Here is a 22,685-nt window from a genome sequence, read left to right on the forward strand (position 1 = left end):
CCAACACCTGGACTTCTACTTCTAGCTCTGGAGAGATTTAATTTTCCTTTTCTTCTCTTCTTTCAAAGACATAGGAAAATTTAAGGAAAAATTATAATACTATATTGTGGGGTTTATAATGTATGTAAATTAATATATATGACGACAATCACACAAATGATGGGGAGTAAATGGAACTAAACTATTGCAAGGTTTCTTATATTTCACATGAAGGAATAAAATCTTAATTTTGAGTAAATTTTGATTAAAGATGTATATTATAACCCCTAGAGCAAGGATATATTAAGAGATAGCAAAAAGTCAACAAAGGGTTCAACACAATCCCTATCAAAATTCTTAGCAAGCTTACTTTGAGGAAACTGAGACACTGATTCTAAAATTTATATAGAAGTACAAAAAATATAGAATAACCAAAACAATACTGAAAAAGAAACAGACTGTGATTTCAAAATTTATCAGATTTCAAAATTTATCACAAAGCTACATAATCAATACAAAGTTGGCAGTGACATAAAGATAGACAAATACATCAATGGACTAAAATAAAGTCCAGAAATAGACTATTACACATATACTTTCCATAGATTTTTAACAAAGGAGCCAAAGCAATTCAATGGGGGAAAGTAAGTTTTTTCAACAAATGTGCTGAAACACGTGGATACTCACAGGAAAAAAAGTAACCTAGACCTCTACCTCACACCATAGACAAAACTTAATTTCAGATGGATCACTGTCCAAAACATAATGGCTAGAAATTATAAAGCTCCTAAGTCAAAATATCAAGAGATATAAGAAGGATATTTTCACTATCTTGGGGGAAGAAAAGAATTACATACTAAAAGCAATAACCACCAAAGGAAAAAAAAACTGATATATTAGACTTCATCAAAATTCAAAACCTCTCTCATCAAAAGACACCTTTAAGAAAGTAAACAGAAAAAGCCACAGGGGGAAGGATATAGCTCAGTGGTAGAGTGCATGTCTAGCATGTAGGAGCTCCTGGGTTCAATCCCCAGCACCTCTATTAAAACAAATAAATAAATAAACCTAATTACCCACCCTGCCACTAAAAAAGAAATAGCCACAGATTGGAAAAAATACGTGCAACTCATACCTAACAAATAACTTATAACTAGAATAAAGAATTCCCAGATTCAATATATACATATTTTAAATTTAAAACATAGGCAAAAGAAAAAAAACATAGGCAAAAGATTGTAATAGATACTACACAAAGAAGACAGCTAAATGACCAATAATCACATAAAAAAGTGATCGGGGGGGTTATAGCTCAGCGGTAGAGCATGTGCTTAGCATACACGAGGTCCTGGGTTCAATCTCCAGTATCTCCATTAAGAAATAAATAAATAAATAAACCTAATTACCACCCCGCCCAAAAAAAGGAACCCAAATTATTACTCATCAATAAAATGCAAATTAAAACCACAAAGAGGTATTCCTAATATATAATAGAATATACAAAGTAAAAGTGACTGGCAACACCAAATGCTGAGGAGGACATGAGGTGCAAGCTGCACTCTCAAACACTGCTGATGGGATTTTTAAATGGTACAGTCACTTTGCAGAAAGAGTCTGCAATTTCTAAGAATTAAACTCAATAATGCAACTATTTCTTTCTTAGGTATTTACCTAAGAGAAATTAAAAATGAAAAAGACTTGCACAAACGCTTTCAAGACGGCTGTATTCATAAATAGCACCAAACAAGAAACAAATCAATAGGATAATGGATAACCTAATTTCAGTATGTTCAAACAACAGGATACCACTAAACAGTAAAAAGAACAAAGCATCGATACATACAAGAAGATGGGTTAATCTCACATACAATATTTTGACCAAAAGAAGCCAAACACAAAAAAACACAAATTGTATAATTATATGCATACTGAAGTTTCAGAAGAAGCAAAATTAGCCTTTAAAAAAAAAACCAGAGAAGTGGCTGGCTTGGGAGGAAGTGGGATGGGATCTAGGAAGGGGCACTGAGAGAATTTTCTGGAGTGATAAAACTGTTTCATATCTTGACAGAAGTGTGGGTTACATACGTGAACACATTTCACAAAATTCAGTGACTTATATACCTAGGATTTATACTTTTCACTACATGTAAATTTTACCTCAAAAAAAAAAAAAAAGAAACTGTAAGCAAATATTGAACTCTAGTTATGTAATACGGCTGCCTTTCACAGTGGTATAGCTTAGCAATTCTGAAACTACTTCTGTATCCTCTAGGGACAATGGGCAATATGTATATGGATTCTGGACTAGATAACAGTATTGTATCAATGTTAACTTTCCTAATTTTGATAAATGTACTATGGTTAAATAAGAGATTGCTCTTGTTCTTAGTAAATACACATGTAAATATTTTGTGGTAAGAGAGCACAATGTTTCCAATTTACTCTAAATTGATTCAGAAAAAGACATAAAATGCATTTTTATAAATATATACATGTATACATGCACACATATACACACATATAGGGAAAGAATAAAACAAATGCAGCAAAATGTTAAAGACTGCAGAAGCTAGATACAAGGCACAAAAGAGTTCCTTCAATATTCTTTCAATATTTCTGTAAGTTTGAAATTGTATTACAATAATACGTTACCCTTCCCCCCCAAAAGGCTAACACCAGACTGTTTCATCTATTTAAGTATTCCAAAAGGAAAAACATTTCCTTTTTCTTAATCGAACTCCCTGGTTTTACAAATGAAAAATGAAGTCCAGAAAGACTAGGCCAATAGTCAGATGATTAGCTAGCAATGGAAAGTTAGAATCCTGATCTCCTGACTCCCACTTCAATACTCTGTAATCGTTTCTAGAGTATTTTTAGCTTTGATATTACCTAATGAAAGCCCGTCACCCTTATTTAACTGCATATAGTATTTTACGAGAAAAAATATAATTGCAATTAGGGGTACTATTAGAATCAAAATTCTGACACTGAAAACTACACTGCAATCTATTTGGGATAGGTAGCACACTGATTATAAACTATAGAGTATTTTTATAGAAAAACATACCCTCCAGTATAATCATTGCAATAATAAACCAACCTGGACCCAGCACTCACAGCCATAAAGAGATATGGCTAATGAGATAACACACTCTATTGTTAGTTCTGGTTGCAGGCAAGATACACAATCTACTCAGAAGTTCCTGGGGGAGAAAAATATTGTGACAACCACTGCCCCCACCAACCCCACTGGAAGAAAGCAAACCTGACACGTGATGAACTAAGGTGTTTTGTTGTGCCCCATACCGACACACCAAGAAAGGAAAGAAACAGAATAAACAAAAAAGACATGGAAACCTCAAAACACATCTCTAAGGGTACAAGGGCTGAACTACCATTTCTTTTGATTCTAGGAAAAAAAGGTTAATATATTACTAAGTTACTACAACAGGGCAAAGGTTTACCATACTATCTTCCTTTACTAGTGAAAGGAAATTAACTCTCAGCCAGGAACAATATATACTCTCTATTCAAAAACTAAGTTAAAGGATAACAGAATGAAAAAGTTGTTTATCTTCAGTTTCATGTCCCACAGGGCTAGATATAAGCCATCAAAAACGTTCATTAGTGGGAGGGGAGGGTATAGCTCAACGGTAGAGTATGTGCTTAGCATGCAAGAGGTCCTGGGTCCAATCCCCAGTACACCTATTAAAAATAAAAAACAAATGTTCAGTGAATTACTGGAGATCGAAATAGATATTCCATGTACCTGTCTAGGAAAATAACACTGTCAAGATGTCAATTCCTTCCAGAACTCTTAAAACTCAACGGTAAGAAAACAAACAACCCGATTAAAAATGACCAGGACAGCTCACCAAAGAAGAAATACAAATGGAAAATAAGCACATAAAAAGATTGTTAACATTGTATGTCATCAGGGATCTGCAATTTAAAACAGAAACAAAATATCACTCCACACCTATTAGAATGGCTAAAATCCAAAACACTGACAACACCAAAAGCTGGTGAGAATCTGAAGCAACAGGAATCTGATTCACTGTTGGTGGGAAAGCAAAATGGTGCAGACATTTCGGAAGATACGTTTGGCAGTTTCTTACAAATCTAAACGCATTCTTATTATACAGTTCGGCAATGAGCTAAAAATCAATGTTCACACAAACATCTGCACACGGATGTTATGGCAGCTTTATTCATGACTGCCAAAATTTGAAAGCAAACAAGATGTTCTTCAGTAGGTGAATGGTTAAATGCCACAGAATGGAATATTATTCAGCAATAAAAAGAAATGAGGTATCATGCCACAAAAAGACATGGAGGAAACTTAAATGCACACTGCTAAGTTAAAGAAACCAATCTGAAAAGGCTATATACTGTATTATTCCAACTACATGGCATTCTGGAAAAGGCAAAACTATGGAGACAGTAAAAACAACAGTGGTTACTAAGGGCTTGGGGGAAGGGATTTAGGGATGAACAGGTGGAGCACAGGAAATGTTTAGGGCAGTGAAGCTACTCTATGATACTGTGATGGTGGATATGTGTCATTATGGATCTGTCAAATCCCATAGAGTTTACTACACAGTGACTTTAGTTAATAATAATGCGTCAATATTGGCTCATCAGTTGTAACAAAGGTACCACACCAATGAAAGATGTTAATAATAGTGAAAACTGTGTGTGTGCACCTTCCCTCAATTTTTCTATAAACCTAAAACTGCTCCAAAAAATAAAATCTATTAATTAAAAAAAAACCAACTCATCAATAAACTTCTTACCAGGTCTAATGAAGACATTTTCCACAGACAGCATTGCTGCTATTGGAAGTAACAGATCCTCACAGTCCAGAGAAGCAGCCTTTATTACTGCACATGTCAGATGTGGAGGAAGAGGAAATTCTACCATAGACAAACCCAATCTGGTCACATGGCCACTCCTTAATAGAAAGAAAAGATTAAGTCTTTCTACGTTGGGAGAGCACAAATGAAATGCTCATCATTCAGAATAAATCAGATATAATTTAGATTACCTTAAGTCACCTCCAGAAATTCAGTTCAATATAAGAAACATGATACACTGTGGTCATTGATAAGAGAAATGTAAAGATGATAAACCTGCTGTCAAGGGCCAATATATCCGAAAAACTAAATAAGGAGGCAGAATAAAGTAGTATAATAAAAGACACAAAATGCTACAGAAACAGAGAAGATGTCCTTGAAGATATGAGACAGTGATAATTATCAAATCTCTTCCCATCACACAATCATGAGTACAAGGATTCTGGCTCTCTTTATCATTCTGATGTACCAAACACAATGCCTGGCATTGAAACGGTTCTCAGAAATTACTTGTTAAGTAATACCAGTATCAAACCAAAACAGGTTTATGGTAGGTACATTTTCAGAATTATGGTGAAGAAAGGTTGCTGATGAATTCTAATTTCAGGTGAGACAATCTATCCGATTCAAACAAATCACTCTGTACTGATAAAGGAAAGTATTATGAACTCTATTTTAAAAAGCAATTAACATCTGTTGTGGTTGGTTTTTTACCTGTCAATAGCATCGCACTGGTAAAGTTGCTTAAGAGCTTCCAAAATAAGTCTCTCATTAGGTGGATCCAAATAGGGAAACCTGTGTGTTTAAATGAGATATAAAATGAAATTCCATTCCTTGAACATGGTAAGATTTTATACACACTTGAAAATTCCTTTAAAATGTTTTACTTCTCCTTCTATTTTTCAAGTCTTTCTTTTCCCCTTCTTTTTTCAAGAAGTATTCTATGGTCATGATCAACATTCAGCAAAGGAGGAAACAGTTTTTTCTGAATCATACTCTTCTATTTAATTCAAGAAGTACTTCCTTTTTGATCCCCCTTATCTGGAACATTCTCACCACTCCTCTCTACTTATCTTAATCTTTCCCCATTCTTTATAGCCAATATCAAGTCTGCTCTGTTCTACAGTCTTTATTCTTTATCTCTACTCTGTTCTACAGTCTTTTTTTTAACAGTCTTTATTTTTTTATTCTTTGTTCTACAGTTTTTATTACATTATAAAACAGTGAAGGAAAATTAACTGAAAGTGGCCAAAAGCTACAAATTATTTAATAGTACCTCAAAATGGTTTTTGATAAAATGGTAAATATTTTCAATTAATTTTACCAATTTGCTTTATGTATGTGTATATACTCATTTTCTCCCTATCTGCAAACAAGCTGCAAATATAATGCCAGTTTGCCCCCAAAATATTTCTGCTTGTATCCCCTGAAAATAAGGACACTCTCTTATTAAATAAGGATGCACCACAATATCATTAATTAACATGACAATTAATAATATTCACAAAGGATATAACCAAGCATGAATATATATTTTTTTCCATAGGAACAATAATTACTTAGTATTATCTGCACTGGATTATTTTTTTCCATCATTGGTCTTGAGAGGATAAATCATCTACTCCAATTTCTCACCTTGAAAAAAAGGTGCAAAAAAGGACAAAAGGTCCGACACCTTAAGTCCATGCCAGGATTGACAGTTCTACTTAAAGACAAATAAACAAACAAAAATCTGGTAGACTGTTGCTCTACAGGCAGCTTTCCTACAATCTGTACCAACAAGGCCTGGTATCTCCTAGAGCAAAAGTTGTCAAGCACTTTCTAAAGAAGGCCAGATAGTAAATAGTTTAGGTTTTGTAGGCCATATGGTTTCTGTCACAATTACTCAACTCTGCTGCTGAAGTAAAACAGCCATACATAAATGAATGAGCATGGCCGTGTTCCAACAAAATTTTAGTGACAAAAACAGTCAATGAGTCCGGACCATATTTTGCCAATGACTGTCCAAAGCAATACCAAACTAGTCAACTTTGTCTTCTTACATAAGAACCCTTTCAGATCTGTAAAAACTACAATTATTTTTCTCCCCTGATTATACCAATTACCAAAGCTGCCAAACACTCCTTGTATTATTTGGTTTCTAAGACACCCACCATATCTAATTACCATTTTTACTTTGTCAAACTCATCATAAAACGTGATGATATGCAAAACTGAACTCCAAATGTAGAGTGACCAGCACAGAACAGGAATGCTATAATTGCCAGTCAGCTGGACACTGCAGTCTATTAATATAACCAAAGTCCATGCTAATGGGACTTTTTAAATTGTTTTTTAAAACAAAATAATAATTCTGTTAATTGCAAGCTCATATTAAGTTTGTAGTAATCTGATAATTTCAGATCTTTTCTGCATTGATTTTCTTTCTTTCGTTCTTCGTCTCTCTTTCTGTTTTTAATGAAGGTCCTGGGAATTGAACTCAGGACCTTATGCATACTAAGCATGTGCTCTACCACCGAGCTACACCCACCCCCACTACAGTGAATTTCCTTAATGTGCAACCAAAACGCAGGATATAAGATGTACCCTTTAGTCTTTTACCTTGTTGATTTCCACCCAAGGTTCTGGCCTGTGTAGACCATTCTAAATCTTGGTTTTAATCACCTACCAATTAGATATGAAGACATTTTCCAAAAATCTGATAATCATGACTTCAATATCTTTATTTAATATTTTCATTAAAAATGCTTATTAGGAAAGAGTGAAGTTCAGTACTGTACCAGTAAAACCCCCATCTAGACTACACAAAGCAACTAATCAATTCTTTCTAGATTTAGCTATTTGACAACTACACCCTAATTCAGCAGTATTGTCACATCCTTCTTCACAGAGATGTCAAATGTAATCTTATTAAATATTGTGTTGAAACTAGAGCCATTAGGTTATCATTCAATAAATTCTTGTGGGGCACCCATTATATGAATGGTCCTATCTTCAAACTGAAAAAGAAATAGTTTCTATGACATGTTCTTTGTGAACCATTTTGATTCATACTTATTATAAATCACCATTAAATTATCTTAAATCATTTTTCAATAAACTATGCTAGAATTTGCTAAAAATCAATGTCAAGCTTACTGAGCAGTTGTTTCCATAACCTGCCCTTTTCTTAAATGGAAAAATCAAGACATTTGCGTTTCTCACAATTTTCTGATAACCCATACTGCATAATTTCTCACACACAACCCACAATACCTCCGACATTCTATCTGTAAGTTCTTTTAGTATCATGGAAATAAAGCCTCAAGACAAACTCATTTATGGTCATTAGGTTCTCTCTCATTATCTCCTAATCCATATTGATCATTAATGCTTTCTTATCTAGGCTTGTTCCAGTTTTAAAATCATTCTTAATAAAGGAGAACGGAAATCAAAATAACAATTGAAAAGCTGTTTTTTCTTTCTGTCATCTATGAATACAATACCATCTATTTCAAATTCTGGTTCTATCTGTCCAAATCCTATACACATCTTAAAAAGAGAAGATACAACATGATAAATATAATTAACACTGCTGTATGCTATTATGAAAGCTGTTAAAAGAGTAAATCCTAAGAATCACAAGGAAAAAAATTTTTTTCTATTTCTTTAATTTTGTATCTGTATGAGATGATGGATGTTCACTAATCGTGGTAATCATTTTATGATGCATGTAGAGTCAAATCATTATTCTGTTCCCCTTAAAACTTATACAGTGCTGTATGTCAATTATAGCTCAATAAAACTGGACGAAAAAAGAGGGAGGAAAGAAGTCTTTTTTCCTGATCTCTTGCATTTTAAGGACTTTTATTACATTCTAAGTCTTAAAACTTAAGATGGAAAAATAACTTGGGGCAGATGTTATTAAGTAATTATTGTTCCTATTTTTCTAAGATATTTATTCTTCACTAAATTATTCTTCATGCTGCTCTGCTATCCTTTCTAAATATTATTTTTAAAATCTAGGTTCATCTGTTTGGCAATTTAGATTTCTTTAAGTGGCTTTTCCTTCTCATTAGTATCATTTATGATTACAGTTAGAATTTCAAATCTTTGCCTTCCTCTGTCTAGAATTTATATTCTCCTCCAGAAAATCTGTAGTCTTATGATAATAACTATCAAAAAATTTTCCTTTCCAAGAGTAAACAATGCATCTAGTAATCACTCCCCTTCTTATTATGAATTTAAAGAATGCATGGTCACTTTCTCCCAAGGTTCCTGACACTTACACACCCAGACAATTAAGACCAAAATTTAAGACCAAGACATTTCATTACTTCCTCTACCATGTATAATATGAAATTTCAAACCCCTACAATATTGAGTTCTATATTAATTAATTATATAGTTTAACATTTAACTAATTTAATAATTATTCTATTTTTTGCTTCATGTGTCTGAATCTTGTCTCCCCACTATAACTGAAGCTTAGTGAAAACAAAAAAACCACTGTCTCTCATGGTACTTGGTACAGTGCTGGCCATAAAAAAGATGCTACAAAAAAACAAGCAAGCAAACATAACAAACAAAAAAACAAGACACTTTTTTGATTAGGGTCATTATATATCTTCCATTACAGATAAACAGTGGTCACTAAATGATCCAAGTAAACATCAGCATGAAAAAGTCCATTAAGCCAAGGTTAAAACATGAGCAAGGGATCAAATCCCAGGAAAGCAATGCAAAGAAGCCTTATTCAGGTTCAGCTGAACCTTGCAGTGTAGGGATAAACAAGTCAAATACTTTTTAAAAATTTCTCAGGAATAACCTGGCTCCCTAACAAATTTTTCCGTTTTCTTTTCAAGTTGTCTACATACCTTATAACATCATGTATGGCAAGGCACTTTAAGGTCAGAACTACAGATGTCAAACTAGTTCTTTTAATCTCAGGGATCACATGGTCAGGCATACACTGGTTCCAAAAATCTTTACTATAGATCCGAAAGCATTTTCCTGAGGAAGTCCTGCCAGCTCGGCCACTTCGCTGTAATGCCTCACTCCTTTAGAAGAAAAAAAAGTCCCGAAAATATTCTGTGAGTTTTCTAAGTAATTAACTTCCCACCCCCAAACCAGCTAGAAATTATCTAATCAACTATTCTTTGAACAAAAAGGCTTAACACAGAGACTTACTTTGAAATTGGAACCACCTCTAGGATGTCCAGTCCTAATCTGGGATTGTGATTTAACTGCTTCACAAAGCCACCGTCTACCACATATCTAAGGAGAATGAAAAAAGTTAAGTTTCCAGGAAATAAGGAAAGACTTGTTAATTTTTAACCACTTTGGGTTCTCCTTTTCTACCTAACTAACATCTACATGACAACCTTTACGTTAAGTGTAAAACTTGAAAGTCAAGAAATTGGAACCCTTGTACATTGCTAGTGGAAATGTAAAATGGTTCAGCCAATGTGGAAAATGGTTTGGAGGTTCCTCAAAACACTAAACATAGACCCAGAAATTCCATTCCTAAGTATACACCCAAAAGAACTGAAAACAAGTACTCAGCAAATACTTGTAGACATAAGTTCAGAGGACCCCTGATAAAAGACAAAAGGTAGAAACAACCTTAATGTCCATTAACCATTAAGGGATGAAAGGACAAACAAATTTTGGTAGATACATACAATGAAATATTATTCAGCCATAAAAAGGAATGACACAACACAGATGACTCTCAAAAAATATGCTGAGTAAAAAAATCCAGACACAGAACGTCACATATTGTATGATTCCATTTACATGAAATATGCAGAACAGGATATCCATAGAAACAGAAAGTGGTGATTGGCCGGGGCAGGGGTGGAGGGAGGAATGGGGAGCAATTCCTTAAAGTGTACAGGTTTTTATTTGGAGGTGATGAAATGTTTTAGAACTAGACAGAGGTGGTAGTTGCACAACATTGTAAATGTAATAAATGCTACTTAATTTTTCACTTTTCAATGTTAGTTTTATGTTATGTGGATTTCTCCTGTAAAAAAAAAAGCAAACCTGAAAATCCGCTCTAAACCATTCTAACAGGTTCAGAATCTAATTCCAGTTAGCCTTTAACAATGCCATTTTAAGCCAATTAAACAGATAACAAGTCAGGTAAAAAATTAAAATAGGAACAGTAGTAAGTCTATCATTCACTAAGGGAACATTCTGAAACATGCTATTTAATAACTTTTGCCTTTGCTGGAAACAGAAATCTTCAGAGGTTAATTTATTCAAGAGAGCTGCTCCCCTAAGCCCTTAGTGAAACCGTTATTTTTAAAGTGAAGGATAAAAGCAGAGGAAATTAAACTTCCTTTCAGATCTGGATGATCATTTTACCCAAAATATATAGGATCTTTGGGTCAGGGCCAGTCTTCCTGTGGCAGACAGACAGCCTTAGTTAAAAACATAAAATATATGGAGGAAAAGATAAATATCCAGAAGGAATGTGGTTCAACAGTCTAAAAGAACTTCACATTAGGTAGCTAAACTTAAAATTTCCAAGTGTTTCTCTACTAAATTCACTCAAAAATTTGAGGGGATCGCTGATTACATTAAAAAATAAAGGGCCTGTGTCATAGTTCATTTCACAAAAAGGTGAAAAGTGAGAAATAGTACTTCCAGATAAACACTTGGATATACAAAGTTACTACAGAAGAGAGAAGGGAATAGCAGATCATCTGAGGTACACACTGAGAATGGGAGCACAGAGAAACAGGTTTGGCTTCCCATTCAATGAAACTCATGAAGTACTACATACAACCTTAAATCTGGGAAGAGAAAACTAGCAGTTGCCAGTACAAGTATTTAACACGTGTGAACAGAAATGCTACGTGCACTTCCTACTCCACTTCCTATTCAGAGCAATCAATAATTACAAAATACAATAGGTGATTTCAAGTTAAGTAGGGAGAAGGAAATTGGAGGGTACAGAGACACAAACTTCATGTTTTATGATCAGCTAAGTGGCTTCCTTGGCTTTAAGAGGAATTTTAAAAGTTATACCTGATTCCATCTATTGTCAAAGATGTTGCAGAAATATTGGTGGATATGACACATTTTCTAATTCCAGGTGGTGGTGGCAAAAATATTCTCCTCTGTTGATCTAAAATATATGTAAAGAGAAAATACTAATTGACAGCATGCATTTGTCAAACTCAAGTTTTGAAAAACTAATTTCTTTTCATTAAAAGTTGTTTTCTTCACCTCTAATTATCTTGAATTCAAAATATAATAGCAAACTATTTTTTCCTCACCTTTCACTGTTAAGATCTCTAGGATCCATGGAATCACAGACTATTGCTAAAATAAACCCTTCAGCAGTCATTTATGTAGGTCATAGCTCCCTTTGAGAGTATTTAAAAACTGTGGGCTGCTTCTCCATTAAAATTCACATATGTACACACACAAAAAAATTTCAAACAATATCAGGATGTTCAGGGATTCCCTGAAGCCCACCTATGGATTACAGATTAAGGACCTATCTATGTTTTAAGGATTGATTAGCTAAGGCTGCTTTTACTTTTTCAGATGTCTGCCTAATTTATGACTACATGTCTCAACAAGTAACATCACACTGATTTCCACTATCCACACATTCTGAAGGGTATGCCCCAGCAGCAATGCTTATAGTATGCTACCTTGCTCCTTGACCAGTTTATGGCACCAAGGATAAATACCCCCCCCCCAAGTGGGCCAGTCTGATTCTCCTGTGAATTTGGATAAATACCCCCCCCAAGTGGGCCAGTCTGATTCTCCAGGTCCAAGAGATGATCGATTTGATTAGATTAGTCTCTTGCAAAGATGAAAAATTAACTTGTGAACCACAGGGAAGTGACTAGTGTACATGGAGTAAAGCTAAAGAGAGAAAAAAATGAATCAGCCATGAGAGTTCGTAAGAGAGTATTTCTGGGTTCCTGGCACTTCCCAGGCCTTAGGAGACCTGGGCATGAAACAAATGAAAGATGGATTTGGCCAGATTTGCCCTCCTGCCAGTTAAGCAGAGAACCGGACAAGAGAATTAATGTTTACAAGGAAATGGTTATGGCATAGACAAAAGGAGATAAGTGCTGGCTGGTAAAAGACAAATCTCGATGCATTCTGAAAATTGTTGAATTAGGAACAGAAATTAGTTAGCAGAAACAGGATTCAGAATCATCAGAAAGATGTTTAAAACTGAGATCATAAATGATGGTAATGACAAAATCTATAACAAGTTTCTGAATGGGTGGCTGAGGAAAGATGAAGGAAAAGACCACTTAAGCTAGACAGGTCAAGCAAAGGATTTAGGTAGACTGTCTATTTCAGTGATCTCCAAAAATTAGGAGTAATCATTCCAGGAAGTACACAAGTCAATCTACTGGGGTATAAAAAGAAATTATTAGCGTGTCTATGTTTCTCATAACGTCCTTTTAAACTTTTTGTTTCATATGTGTTTATTATTCTATACTATATATTAGAACAGTAAGTACTTACATATACTTTAAAAAGAAAAAAATTTTTAATGCCTAGCTGCATTTGATTTCCACAAGATATGCCCATGTTTGTTTAGAAAGTTCATTTTTTCTACTTGAGCAACTTCAAGTTGTTTTATTTTCAGCAGCCAAGAAAATCTTAATCAAATCTGTTTTTAAATAAAGTACAAAACTTGTTTCCATATAAAATCATATAAAGATCCATGTATTCCCAAAATACGAAACAGATCAAAGTTGAACTTTTATGAGGGAAAAAAGCAGTGACACATATCAGCACAATTTTAAAATCATGTTACTAGGCCAACCATCTCATTTTATAGATGAGAAAACTAAAGCCCAGAGAGGTCAAGTTACTTGCCCAAGATGTAAATATAGACAGGCAAGTTTAAAACCAAGTCGAGTATTGTTGTTATTCTAATACATCACTCTGAAATTAATTTCACAAGTAAAAAAGTGCTAGAGAGGCAGCTTATACATACATGAGAAAAATTATTTAGGTATTTCTTAGATTTAGATAGCTCATTTCTTCCAGATGGTTCAAAGAAGCCATATACTACTTTAGTTCAAATTATAGATTTATACATTTATTTATTGTCTATGTATTCTACTATAATGTAGCTCTATGAGAAGAAGGACTTTCTTTTATTCAAGACGTATCCCCAGTACCTGCAATGCCTAGAACATAGAAAGTGCTCAATAAAGTTCGATGAATTGATAAATTTTAAAATGTATGATAAAAATAAGTGGAAATTTTTCTACCTTTAAAATTTGACATAACCCTAAAATTTTATATATAAATTAGAAATGTCCAATCTGAACATATTTATCTATTATCAACCCTGTTTTCAATAACCCATTTCTAAAAGTACCTAATTTTAGTCTTCAGTTCAAGCAAAACTTCAGCTTCATTTATTATTTTGTTCACTACAGTCAAATAAAAAGTCCTGAAACTGCTGCTTGAAAAGACTCACGTTTGTTTCACATTTACATTTCACCCACGTACTTTAACACCATATTCCACAAGTATAAACACATGTCAATTTTATGTTTATTTATAAATGTTTGGGAAAAAGTTAAATACATACACCCTAAAGCACATTCCCACTTTCCACAAAGGAAAAGGGAAATTGAATACTTTCATTAAGATGTAGAAATTCTGATTACTTTCACTGCCTGATCTTCCTATCTAAAATAGATTCTGGGGAGTCTAGTGGTAGACTGCATGCTTAGCAGGCATGAGGTCCTGGGTTCAATCCCCAGTACCTCCATTAAAATAAACTAATAAACCTAATTCCACCCCCCCAAAAAAAGTAAAATAAATCTGAAAAAAAAAAAAAAAAAGACAGATTCTGATACACCTTACTCCATCTATCTCAGTACCTCATAAGGTTGTAGGATGTAAATTAACAGGGGAAAAAGTTGTCAAAGAGGCAGAAAGACGTTACAAAGTCTACCAAGAAATAAGGATACTGAGGATAGACCACTTAACACCACACAGAGTGATGCTCCTAAAATATGTGAATATGTGACATATATTAAGGCCAACTGAAACTTCCTCATAGATTTCTTGTCTCAAATTGATCCCAAAGCAGAAGCGTAATTGAGAGAGAGAGAAAGCGTATGTGTGAGAAAGTGTGTGTATGGTATAAAAGAAACATAATTTAAAGCAGTAAACAGAAATTGTCAATCAAACGGAGAAAAAGATGATTCTGGAACAGAACCAAAGAGATACAACACTGCTTAGCTCAAACTCTACCCTCCCTGGGAGTCATTTTTGGCTGAGTCAAAAATCTCTTGAGAAGTCTCACTAAAACAGCTGAAAATCAAACTTCTGATACAGAGAAAAGGCTTGAGATCATCAGTAAATGCAGTTGAAAAGATAAACTGACTAGGAGGAAGCTTAAAAATACGGAAGACAGGTGATCCAACATAAGAATTAGTATCCCTGAAGTAGAGAAACCAATAAATAGACAAAACTTATATTCAAAGATATAACACAAGAGAACTTCCTTGAAATGAGGAAATGAATTTGCAGATAAAAGGAGCAACTCAAAAAAGTTTATTGTATTGGTAGTAGTTACACAGGTATGTACATTTGTCAAACTCACTGAACTGTATACTTAAAGCAGGCACAGTTTATTATATGTAAATTATATCTCAGTAAAGTTGATTCTTTAAAAGAGCACATAAAATTCCAGGAAATTTTAATATACAACACTCAACACCAAAAAATATTCTAATTAAAACTATTGAACTTTAAGGATAAAAACAGAAATTTTCAGGCAATCAGACAGAAAAAGCAAATCACTTACAAGGAAGGGAAAAAAAATCAGGCTGGCCTCAGACTTCTCCGCAGCAACATTCAATGCCAGAAGACAACTGGACAACGTCTACCAAGTTCTAAGGAAAAGAAAGTGTGACCCAAGAACATAAAACCCAGCCAAGATGTAGCTCAAGTATAAAGGCAAAAGCCAGACATTCTTAGACAAAAAAAAAAAAAAACTACAAAAAAAAAAATAAAATAACACCCAAGAGCCCTTATATTTAAAAAAAGTTAAAATCTAATGAATCTAAAATTAACTAAAAGTAACTTAGGAATCAAAAAATCATGGTAAAAGGATTGATGGTAAACACTAAATACACCCGAACAATGTAAAAATAACTAACAAAAATCAGAAGGGGAGGATATAGAAGAGTAAAAGTACTTAAGCCCTCATCTTTCCAATCACAGAGGCAACAGGTAAGATCTCCATTCAAATATGGTCTAAAAAGAAGATATTAACTTCAGCTTAATATTTTTAACAATCTTTAATGAGTTATTATCTCATGTGGTAAAGATTCACTTGAAGCTTAACAATTCCTTCAAGTAAATTCAAGTAAAATTAAATGTTTTTTTAAAAAGCAACTAATAGTGTAATCTCACTTTTAAAAAGTATTTCTATCAACCTACTTATCTACTTACTTATCCTTCTAAATGTAACACAAATATACACAAAAACATACACACACACACAGAGTTTTTAAATAACGTTTCTCCTAGTGTTAAAGATGGTTATTTCTGGATGGAGGAGCTTGAGGTGATTTCTTTACTTTCACCTTTGTAATTGTGTACACTGCTTGCACTCTTTATAATGAAATAGTATCATTTTTCCTCAATTGATTTTTTCTTAAAAGAAAACAATAACAAATATACTGAGACACCAACTGTATTAATTCTGTAGAGTGGAAAATGGATTTTTGGGGTACTTTTCTAAAATTTCTACAAATAACAAAAAAGGAAAACAAAGAAGCATATGTTAACCCATTTTTGTTAAAAAAAAAAACTAAGCAATAAAAATACACCTAAATTTATAAAGAAAAAGGTTAGAACAATATACCTCAAAATATTAATAGTGATTATCACTTAATCATGGTGGGATCTAGTAAGTTTAATTACTTTTCTTACTTAACTGATTTTACTGTTTTTAAAAAGTATATATTCCTTTAAAAGACAAAAGAAAACTTTCCTCATTTGGGGAGACTCCACATAAACTGAGAATTTTTATGTAAAGCTCACTAGCCTTATTCCCCCATATCTTTTCTTTAATCTTAACATTTAAAAAAACTATTTAGACAGTTGGAAATTGCTATATTGAGATAACATCTTTGTTTTTCAGGCATAAGAAACAAAAAAAAAGATATTTGGGGTTTATGCAATAATCTAAATGAGCAGTTTTTCCTCTTTTAAAATGCCGTACACTAATTCAAGGTAAAGCTCCTCTCCTTTTCTTCATGTATTCTGGAAACACATGTACTGTTATATTCTCCACTACTGAATAAATAACCAGGTATCAAATGTAGATTTACCATGTGACCTCAGGAACATCACTTAGCCTCTATCTGTAAAATAAAGAAATCTGATTATGCAAAAACATATATATGGGTATATGTGCATTTTTCTAGGAAAAAACAGCCATGGCTTTCAATACTTTAAAAAAAAAATTTGTGATTCCCACCCTCCAAAAAAAGGCTAAGAAGCACTGAATTAGATAATTACTTCAGTGCTAAAATTGTCTAATTCCATGCAAATAATTGTCACTTATGAAGTAACAGGTATATTTCAGTTCATACATTTTTGTAGGGTTCAGCTTTTCCTAAGTGCATGACAAACTTGAAGAGGTGCAAAATCTGAACAAAAGAAGGAAGTCAGAAGGGAAAAGGTTTGAGAGAAAAAAGAATAAAGTTCAGAGAATGCTTTATGCAAAATGTTAACAGAACATCCAGCAGAAAGGGAAAAATCTAAAACTCAATTTAACAAATATTTAATGAGAACTTTTCAACATATGGTACTTGCCCTCAAGAAGTTCACAATCTCATCGAGGTGATGAGACAATCATAACAAGATAAATGGGTTAAGTGCCACAAGAGGGTATAGTAAAGCACAATGAGGCTCCAATGAAGAAGAAATGAAAGCCAGTTGTGGGGAGGGAAATCAGGAAAGGTTTTTATGGAGTTGGTTGCACTCGTGAAACAAAATAGCAGGATTCTGACCAGCAAAGAGGGGAGAATGAAAGGGAAAGAAGGAGTTCAAGTTCAGGAAATGGAAATACGGAGTCACAAAAAAAGGTGTAGAGGGAAAAGGCATCAAAAATAACTCTTACATTTGAGAGCCTGATGGAACATCACAAAGTGGAGTAGGGGTGGGTAAGGAGGACTTTAGCCCAGGGAGCAGTTCATATAATCTTGGTAGAAAGGAAACCACAGCACCTCTTCACATCTGACAGATGAGAATTTAAGTCAATTACGGAGATATTTTAAGATGCCCCTTTAAATCAGTCAGCCACCTTCATGGCTATTCCAGAAATAAGAGCAAATATAAAATATCTACCTCATAATTTTTACCTATTCACTAAACCTAGGTATGGGTCATTTTTGAACTCCCTTCACTAGGTTACAACCAAGAAACCCTTCTTCTCTCTCCTCTAAATCCAAGTTTTCTGTTCCTGAAGCTAACAGGAAATAACATTATAATAGTATCTCTCCCAACCACCCAAGGTAGCAATAATAAGGAAAATAAATGCTGTATTGTATTAACCAGGCTTAAAAAGAAAGCTTAAGATCCCAGGAATCTGCCACCTTCTCCTTAGTTCATCCAACTCTGCCTCACCCATTACTTAGTACCTCATCAGCTCCATCTGAATGCTTCTTTGCACGGTTACAAATCACGATAATAAATATTATTATGCTCATAATGAATTATCAACAGCTCACCCTTAGAGCGCCCTTGGACCCAGAAAGGAAACTAAAATAAATAAACAAAATATTTCAGTAATGGCTCTACTTACACCCAATCCCACACCTTTTCAATTTACACATATACACCAACAAAGAAAATCAAATACACTGAGAATTAAGGCTGAAAGCTGGTTGAAGTCACGTTTAAGGATAACGAACACCAAGTTATTAAGCTGGCATTTTAATTCAGCTGGCAATAGAAAAATAGCTAAAGGTACCCAACAGGAGACTGACACAATCAGAACGGTGCTTTGGGAAGATTATGCTCACTATGGCAGGTAGGATGGTAAACTAAATCAGGAAGAATAATTTACAGGATATACTAATAACTCAGGATAGCAAATTAAGGATCCCAACTCTAATGATAGTAAAAAAAAAAAAAAAAAAGGAATCTGGATGAGACAAAGGTAAAAGAAAGCCTGTAGGAGTTGCCACTTATTTGAATTATATGATCTAGGATGATATGATGCACAGACCAAAAAGCCCCATGAAACCCAGTAGGTATAGAGTGCAGGACAATGAACTAGCAACAGCTTCCAGAAGTCATCACAAAGAAGTGACAGGTAACTCCTAGGAGCCAACTTCCCCAAAATAGAGAATATTCAGAAAACAGCAAGCTAAGGATGAAACCTTAGGAAAAGTCACAGTAAGAGGGGAACAATGGTCAGGGAGGGTGGGAAGGCAGCAGCCTTAGAGAGAGTGGTCAGGAGAACAAAATAATTAAATATTATCCTAGACAATAGCATTTAAGAAGGAGACTTTTCATTATTACAAAATCAAAATGCAAACTAATAGAAAAAAGCCATGAGATTTGAGAAATAGGAGGTCACTAGCAATCTTAAATAGTATAAAAACTGGATTTCAGGAAGATAAACAAGAAGCAATGGGAGATACAGAACATTATTTTCAATGGGGCAGTAAGACACAAGTAAGAATGAAATTATTTACTTCACAAAGAAAAAGGAAAAAAATATATATATATAGTTAATGGTTAATAACAAAGCAACTGTAATGGGCTTTGAATTACCTTACCAGTTACAAGGTAACTTACAATAGAGTTAGTAGCTCAAATCTCCAAAACACAATGAGACCCTTAAATATCTCATAATTATCCTAAGAATCCCCTTAAAGATGTAAAAATCGAAAAATATTGAGAGCAAGGGCCTAATATCATCACAGAAGAGATTTCCAAAATAGCGTGTGGTCTCTGGTTATTTACCAACACATGTATTTTAAACTTTTTTTGTTAATATAAGGATAAGAACCACCCACTTAACAAAAACAAAAATACACATAAAATATAAAAACGTTTAAATGTTTTTCATATTACATTAAATGTTAATCCCAGTCAAACTCCAAATAGACTACGGTTAACTTCCCTTTAGTTTACAAGTCAAATTACATAATAAAATAGCTTTGCAAAACAAATTCTAAACCTCATTCAACAATATTTATTATGAACAAATATTAGAATAAGAGTTTGCATTTATTCTTTGAATTTATAAAAGAACATCTTTCTTGAAAAGGAGACTAATATGTGGCTACTTAAAAAGAAAACTACATACTAGGTTATCTCATGTATCTTGATACATAAGATTTCTAGAAATTCTGTAGCAGTGACAAATTAGACTTAACTTATAGTACTACTATCAAGGAATTATAGTCCTAATTTCAAAAAATTACCAACAACACTTTTGTTCTGCAGGGAGAGGACACAGACCACTCTTAACAACAGTAAGAGGGATGGATGTCCACGGCTTTTTAAAAAGACTTCAAGAAAAAAATCACTTCTCTTAAGGGATGCTGGTTCTCTTAATGCTCTGTTTCATGATCTGGCTGTTGGTTACAAAGGTGAGTTCACTATGTGAAATTCATTGACCTAAACACTTACATCTGTGCACTCTTCCATATGTATGTGATTATTCAATAAAAAGCTTTTTAAAAATCAAATTTTCTGTTCTAGTGAGGAATTACCTGTTGTCATAGATCCATAACACGGCAATATTAACAAGCCATCTAGAGTGGTATCTTGAACATCATAATCATAATCAACTGACTCTGCCATTTGAAAAAGTAACTCACAACTTTTTTCAATTTCAAACTGACCTGAAATGAGGAAAATAACATCAGCAACTGAACAGCAAAATTAATTTAAGAATAAAAAAAAGGATTCTAGATTAATATTAGTTTTGCATGATAGTTATTCTAAATCTCTCATTTGATCCAAAGTCGATAAACACATAGGTTGTACCCATGTGTTCAACAATAAAATCAGAAATAGAAGAAACACCAGTTTCCAAGGAATTTAAATCTCTAAAAAAATTAAAATATTTATAATCTTTAAGACCTTCATCTTGTTAGTATGGTATTTGAAGAAGATTCAGTAAAGTTAATCATTAACATAGGGGAAGCTAGTCTATGAGATACTACATTTAGGTTTTATTTCAAAATACTTAAGTAATCTCAAAAGAGCAAAGAGATTGTTACAATGGCTCACTTCTGACATCAGTACAAGGCAGAGTAGGAGGTGAGCCATGAAATGACTCATATCTGTTAGTAGGATGCTGCTACTTGAAGAATCACACTAGTCTGAGATTTAACTTATCTATTTTTGACCTCCAAGAAAGGCTAGTCTATGAGACATGAATTCCACACCTTATGCACTGCTACCACAGAGTACCATCTCACCACTCAAATAAGAAAGGAGCTAGTAGGATGTCTTTGGGAATAATGAAATTAATCATTCAGATCCAGGACTGTTCAGTGTGGCAACAGTTCTATATAAAATAGAGTACCACAAATATTAATATTTTATCATTTAATATCTTTCTATTGGAAGGTCAGTGTGTTTCACATGTTTACTAATGAGACTGGCGTTTTTGGGGGCAGTGAGGAATTATCTTATATATCTTATAATACAAATAATATCTAAAGCTACTCAGATAATCTTAAAAACCTAGGGTAACGTGAGTAGAGCCTAGATTTCACAACAAAGGTAACACTCAATCGTGATGTCACATTTCCTTCTTACAAACAGTAAAATTTTAAATCTGATACTCAATGCTCACCAGTCAGAAAAACCAAGATGTCTCCAGCCATTTCATTCAAATGAATATCCATGGTCACTTTCACAATCTAAAGTAAGAAACACAAGCATAACACACGCTAGTGGAAACATAATCCCCAACCTCGACCCCCACCCCCACCACCTCCCCTAGTTCCACAAAAAAATTAAATTTGGTCTCAAAAATCCTAGGACCTAGGGCTGCCATTAAAATAAAAGAGAACAAATAAATTATCAAACTACTCAATCAACTAGAATCATATATATAAAGAAACCAAATAATACCGCTTGAATATATGCAGTATTTTCTCTATCTCGTGGACCAATCAAATTGCAGAATTTTTCCCTGACTGGATAAAGTCTTCCAGGTATATCGAATATTGGACAATTTCCAAAGAATGCAGAGAGCTTGGCTAATTCCATAGTTGCTGACATCACCACGACCTTTAAATGCTCCTTCCTGTTAGGAGACTTCTCCTGAAATAACTTCTTCAGTAAACCAAACAAGATGTCCTGAAAAAAAAAGTACATTTCTTGAAGTCACAAGTATACCTAACAACCAACTTATTTTAAATATTTTGCTCACCTAAGCAAAGAATTCCTATTTGGATAGATTAAAATGTAAGTAAGAGAATGCAATTCACTATACAGGACAAAGCTACCCCCAAAAAGTAAACTGTCTAATGAATAACCAATATATTAAAATACTCACTGTAGTTAGAGTTCTCTCATGGGCTTCATCCAAAATAATGACACTGAACTTGGTAAGATTTGGATCTCCCAAAATATGTTTCAATAAACATCCATCAGTCATGTATTTGATTGCTGTATCCTAATGTTCAAACAGCAGAGTACATCAATAGATAGACAGATAGATAGATAGGTAGGTAGGTAGATAGAATGAATCACAGAAATTCACCTCTGCTGCCCAAACTAAATTTCCCCCCAAAATGTAGACAGTAAGTGATCAAACTAATCTGACTAAACAAAAAAGAACATAAAATAGTCTAATAACATATATCTAAT

General features: G+C 33.7%; 1 protein-coding gene across 1 annotated transcript in view; it reads right to left on the reverse strand.

The window, feature by feature from the left end:
* The window catches only part of DHX40 (DEAH-box helicase 40), a 41,408-nt gene that overhangs the window by 14,928 nt on the left and 3,795 nt on the right, over window positions 1-22,685 (reverse strand). Inside the window, exons 4-12 of the mRNA XM_006181431.2 lie at window positions 22,372-22,491; window positions 21,945-22,172; window positions 21,664-21,730; window positions 20,570-20,701; window positions 11,853-11,952; window positions 10,005-10,091; window positions 9,692-9,874; window positions 5,550-5,630; window positions 4,776-4,933 (exon numbers count right to left, since the gene is read on the reverse strand). Of these exons, the coding sequence (XP_006181493.2) occupies window positions 4,776-4,933; window positions 5,550-5,630; window positions 9,692-9,874; window positions 10,005-10,091; window positions 11,853-11,952; window positions 20,570-20,701; window positions 21,664-21,730; window positions 21,945-22,172; window positions 22,372-22,491 (1,156 nt within the window). The remainder of the gene's footprint in view (window positions 1-4,775; window positions 4,934-5,549; window positions 5,631-9,691; window positions 9,875-10,004; window positions 10,092-11,852; window positions 11,953-20,569; window positions 20,702-21,663; window positions 21,731-21,944; window positions 22,173-22,371; window positions 22,492-22,685) is intronic.

The sequence above is a fragment of the Camelus ferus genome, chromosome 16 (genome assembly GCF_009834535.1).
Source record: "Camelus ferus isolate YT-003-E chromosome 16, BCGSAC_Cfer_1.0, whole genome shotgun sequence".
Taxonomy (NCBI): domain Eukaryota; kingdom Metazoa; phylum Chordata; class Mammalia; order Artiodactyla; family Camelidae; genus Camelus; species Camelus ferus.